The sequence below is a fragment of the Pseudorca crassidens genome, chromosome 15 (assembly GCF_039906515.1).
Source record: "Pseudorca crassidens isolate mPseCra1 chromosome 15, mPseCra1.hap1, whole genome shotgun sequence".
Classification (NCBI taxonomy): Eukaryota; Metazoa; Chordata; class Mammalia; order Artiodactyla; family Delphinidae; genus Pseudorca; species Pseudorca crassidens.
In genome coordinates, this window is record NC_090310.1 from 48,224,436 (window position 1) to 48,230,435 (window position 6,000).

General features: G+C 37.1%; 1 protein-coding gene across 1 annotated transcript in view; it reads left to right on the forward strand.

The window, feature by feature from the left end:
- TASP1 (taspase 1) overlaps nucleotides 1-5,770 on the forward strand; it is a 274,050-nt gene extending 268,280 nt beyond the window's left edge. Inside the window, exon 14 of the mRNA XM_067707466.1 lies at nucleotides 5,685-5,770. Within this exon, the coding sequence (XP_067563567.1) occupies nucleotides 5,685-5,726 (42 nt within the window). The 3' untranslated portion in view covers nucleotides 5,727-5,770. The remainder of the gene's footprint in view (nucleotides 1-5,684) is intronic.
- The last annotated feature ends 230 nt before the right edge of the window (nucleotides 5,771-6,000 follow it).

Sequence of the window (6,000 nt, forward strand, 5' to 3'; positions counted from 1 at the left end):
GACAGTCTCAGAGACATCTGGGACAATATTAAATGCAATAACATTCAAATAGTAGGGGTCCCAGAAGAAGAGAAAAAGAAAGAGTCTGAGAAAACTATTTGAAGAGATTATAGTTGAAAACTGCCATAACATGGGAAAGGTAATAGTCAAGTCCAGGAAGTGCAGAGAGTCCCATACAGGATAAATCCAAGGAGAAACACACCAAGACACATATTATTCAAACTATCAAAAATTAAATACAAAGAAAAAATATTAAAAGCAGCAAAGGAAAAGCAACAAATAACATACAAGGGATTTCCCCATAAGGTTAACAGCTGATCTTTCAGCAGAAACTCTGCAAGCCAGAAGGGAGTGGCAGGACAGATTTAAAGTGATGAAAGGGAAGAACCTACAACCAAGATTACTCTACCCAGCGAGGATCTCAATCAGATTCAATGGAGAAATTAAAACCTTTAAACACAAGCAAAAGTTAAGAGAATTCAACACACCAAACCAGCTTTACAACAAATGCTAAAGGAACTTCTCTAGGCAGGAAACACAAGAGGAGGAAAAGACCTACAAAAGCAAACCCAAAACAATTAAGAAAATGGCAATAGGAACATACATATCAACAACTACCTTAAATGTAAATGGATTAAATGCTCCAACTAAACGACACTGACTGGTTGAATGCATAGAAAAACAAGACCATATATATGCTGTCTACAAGAGACCCACTTCAGACCTAGGGACACATACAGACTGAAAGTGAGGGGATGGGAAAAGATATTCCATGCAAATGGAAACCAAAAGAAAGCTGGAGGGCAATACTCATATCAGACAAAATATACTTTAAAATAAAGACTATTACAAGAGACAAAGAAGGACACTACATAGTGATCAGCAGATCAATCCAAGAAGAAGATATAACAATTATAAATATTTATGCACCCAACAGAGGAGCACCTCAATACATAAGGCAAATGCTAACAGCCATAAAAGGGGAAATCAACAGTAACACAATCATAGTAGGGGACTTTAACACACCACTTTCACCAATAGACCAATCATCCAAAATGAAAATAAATATGGAAACACGAGTTTTAAATGACACATTATATCAGATGGACTTAATTGATATTTATAGGATATTCCATCCAAAAACAGCAGATTACACTTTTTTCTCAAGTGCTCATGGAACATTCTCCAGGATAAATCATATCTTGGGTCACAAACCAAGCCTCGGTAAATTTAAGAAAATTGATATCATATCAAGTATCTTTTCCAACCACAACACTATGAGACTAGATATCAGTTACAGGAAAAAAATGCAAACACATGGAGGCTAAACAATACATTACTAAATAACCAAGAGATCACTGGAAGAAATCAAAGAGGAAATCAAAAGATACCTAGAAACAAATGACAGTGAAAACACGATGACCCAAAACCAATGGGTTACAGCAGAAGCAGTTCTAAGAGTAAAGTTTACAGCAATACAATCCTACCTCAAGAAACAAGAAACATCTCAAATAAACAACCTAAGCGTACACTTAAAGCAATTAGAGAAAGAAGAAGAAAAACAAACAAAAAAAAAACCCCAAAGTTAGCAAAAGAAAAGAAATCATAAAGATCAGATCAGAAATAAATGAGAAAGAAATGAAGGAAACAATATCAAAGATCAATAAAACTAAAAGCTGGTTCTTTGAGAAGATAAACAAAATTGACAAACCATTAGCGAGACTCATCAAGAAAAAAGGGAGAAGACTCAAATCAATAGAATTAAAAATGAAAAAGGAGAAGTAACAACTGACACTGCAGAGATACAAAGGATCATGAGCGATTACCAGAAGCAACTATATGCCAATAAAATGGACAACCTGGAAGAAATGGACAAATTCTTAGAAAAGTAAACCTTCCAAGACTGAATCAGGAAGAAATAGGACATATGAACGGACCAATCACAAGCACTGAAATTGAAACTGTGATTAAAAATCTTCCAACAAACAAAAGCCCAGGACTAGATGGCTTCACAGGTGAATTCTATCAAACATTTAGAGAAGAGCTAACACCTATCCTTCTCAAACTCTTCCAAAATATAGCAGAGGGAGGAACACTCTCAAACTCATTCAACAAAGCCACCATCACCCTGATACCAAAACAAGACAAAAATGTCACACAAAATAGAAAACTACAGGCCAATATCACTGATGAACATAGATGCAAAAATCCTCAACAAAATACCAGCAAACAGAATCCAACAACACATTAAAAGGATCATACACCATGATCAAGTGGGATTTATCCCAGGAATGCAAGATTTCTTCAGTATACACAAATCAATCAATGTGATACACCATATTAACAAATTGAAGATGAAAAACCATATGATCATCTCAATAGATGCAGAAAAAGCTTCTGACAAAATTCAACACCCATTTTTATAAAAACTCTCCAGAAAGTAGGCGTAGAGGGAACTTACCTCAACATAATAAAGGCCATATATGACAAACCCACAGCAAACATCATTCTCAGTGGTGAAAATCTGAAACCATTTCCTCTAAGATCAGAAACAAGAGAATGCCCACTCTCACCACTATTATTCAACATAGTTTTGGAAGTTTTAGCCACAGCAATCAGAGAAGAAAAAGAAATAAAAGAATCCAAACTGAAAAAGAAGAAGTAAAACTCTCACTGTTTGCAGATGACATGACACTATACAGGGAGAATCCTAAAGTTGCTACCAGAAAACTACTAGAGCTAATAAATGAATTTGGTAAAGTAGCAGGATGCAAAATTAATGCACAGAAATCTCTTGCATTCTTATACACTAATATTGAAAAATCTGAGAGAAATTAAGGAAACACTACCATTTACCTTTGCAACAAAAAGAATAAAATACTTAGGAATAGACCTACCTAAGGAGACAAAAGACCTGTATTCAGAAAACTATAAGACACTGATTAAAGAAATTAAAGATGATACAAACAGATGGATACACACACACACACACACACACACACACATATATATATATTCCATGTTCCTGGATTGGAAGAATCAACATTGTGAAAATGACTATACTGCCCAAAGCAATCTACAGATTCAATGCAATCCCTATCAAACTACCAATGGCATTTTTTACAGAACTAGAACAAAAAATTTTACAACTTGTATGGAACACAAAAGACCCAGAATAACAAAGGCAATCTTGAGAAAGTAAAACGGAGCTGGAGGAATCAGACTCTGTGACTTCAGACTATACTACAAAGCTACAGTAATCAAGACAGTATGGTACTGTCACAAAAACAGAAATATAGATCAATGGAACAAGATAGAAAACCCAGAGATAAACCCATGCACATATGGTCACCTTATCTTTGATAACGGAGACAATAATATACAGTGGAGAAAAGATAGCCTTTTCAATAAGTGGTGTTGGGAAAACTGGATAGCTACATGTAAAAGAATGAAATTAGAACACTTCCTAACACCATACACAACAATAAACTCAAAATGAATTAAAGACCTAAATGTAAGTCCAGACACTATCAAACTCTTAGAAGAAAACATAGGCAGAACACTCTGTGACATAAATCACAGCAAGATCCTTTTTGACCCACCTCCTAGAGAAATGGAAATAAAAACAAAAATAAACAAATGGGACCTAATGAAACTTCAAAGCTTTTGCACAGCAAAGGAAACTGTAAACAAGATGAAAAGACAACCCTCAGAATGGGAGAAAATATTTGCAAACAAAGCAACCGACAAAGGATTAATCTCCCAAATACACAAGCAGCTCATGCAGCTCAATATCAAAAAAACAAAAAACCCAACCCAAAAATGGGTGGAAGACCTAAATAGACATTTCTCCAAAGAAGACATACAGATTGCCAACAAACACATGAAAGGATGCTCAACATCACTAATCAATAGAGAAATGCAGATCAAAGCTACACTTAGTTATCACCTCACACCAGTCGGAATGGCCATCATCAAAAAATCTACAAGCAAGAAATGCTGGAGAGGGTATGGAGAAAAGGGAACCCTCTTGCACTCTTGGTGGGAATGTAAATTGATACAGCCACTATGGAAAACAGTATGGAGGTACCTTAAAAAACTAAAAATAGAACTACCATATGATCCAGCAATCCCACTACTGGGCATATACCCAGAGAAAACCGTAGTTCAAAAAGACACATGCACCCCAATGTTCATTGCAGCACTATTTACCATAGCCAGGACATGGAAGCAACCTAAGTGTCCATTGACAGATGAATGAATAAAGAAGATGTGGCACATATATACAACAGAATATTACTCAGCCATAAAAAGAAACGAAATTGAGTTACTTGTAGTGAAGTGGATGAACCTAGAATCTGTCATACAGACTGAAGTCAGAAAGGGAAAAACAAATACCATATGCTAACACATATATATGGAATCTAAGAAAAAAAAGGTTCTGATGAACATAAGGAACATAAGGAATAAAGATGCAGACTTAGAGAATGGACTTGAGGACATGGAGAGGGGGAAGCGTAAGCTGGGATGAAGTGAGAGAGTAGCACTGACATATATACACTACCAAATGTAAAATAGGTAGCTAGTGGGAAGCAGCTGCATAGCACAGGGAGATCAGCTCGGTGCTTTGTGACCACCTAGAGGGGTGGGATAGGGAGGGTGGGAGGGAGACACCAAAGGGAGGGGATATGGGGATAGATGTATACATATAGCTGATTCACTTTTTTATAAAGCAGAAACTAGCATACCTTTGTAAAGCAATTATACTCCAATAAAGATGTTAAAAATAAATAAATAAAAAAGACCATTGGTTCAAGTCCCAATCTGGCTTTACCTGGGTTTGAATCCCAGCACATGGGTTCAAGTCTCAATCTGAGTTTCACAGTTTCATAGGGGCTTAGATATATTTTGAGTGGTTTAAGGCAGGCTTTTAAATGTGGGGATTCCACGTGGGCATATTTCATGATTTAATAGAGACTGATGGACACAGAAATGTAAGGGTTCTGGAACAAGTCATGCTTTGATAAACAAGAAGGACTGCTCCCGGGAACAATCTGTTGACCTGAGAAGGGGGCTGGTTGAGTTTTTTAAACCATTGTTTAAAAATAAATAGATTTTCAGGAAGCTCCTGGAGTGAACACTGAAGATATTTACTGGGCAAGAGTATTCTGAAATAATAGTAAAGTCATATTCATGTAGGTTTAGTTCTGATAATTAAGTCATGAGGCTGCTGGCAGCTCCCCAATCCCCAAACCCATTGTCCTAGGACCGAGTATAGAAAGGCAGGTGATTTCTCTGACCTTTATGTGCTGAACGTAGAGACGGTGCTTTATAACAATTGCTCATACCGTTGACTGTTAAATCTGGGAAAATCTGTGGGCATGCCTGGGATACTAACTGCTGCTTTCCCATTTCTTGAATTTAAGCCATAAAGCCTTATTATTTAAAATAGTAACATCTTGGGAATCCCCTGGCAGTCCCAGTGGTTAGGTCTCGGTGTTCTCACTGCCGTGGCCCCGGTTCAATCCCTGGTTAGGGAACTAAGATCTTGGAAGTCACATGGCCAAACAAACAAACAAAAAGTAACATCTCAATAGCCTGAGGTCGAGAGATATGGATTTGTGATGCTTCTCTCTTTTTGTCCTTTCTCTGACTTTATTTTTTGATTTATAGTTGCTTTATAGGACAAAGTGTTGGCTTCCCTGTCAGAAATCCAGTGGGAATGAAGAATGAAAGGAAGAAGCACCAGCACGTTAGTATAACAGTGGATGATTCTAAGGAGGTCTGATCATTTAGGGAGCAGTAATTGTTGGGTTATGAGCACGTTTGCATATGGTATGAACATGGCTACTTTGCTGCCAATGTGAGGATCTCCAGAAGACTCTTTGGGAATGGGGGATGTCCTTGGCCAAGATAAACAGGACTAGGAGGTTAGGAGGAAGGAGAGCAGAAACAGTTACACAGAGGCAGTTAAGTGCAGCTAAGTTTTCATTTCCCTAT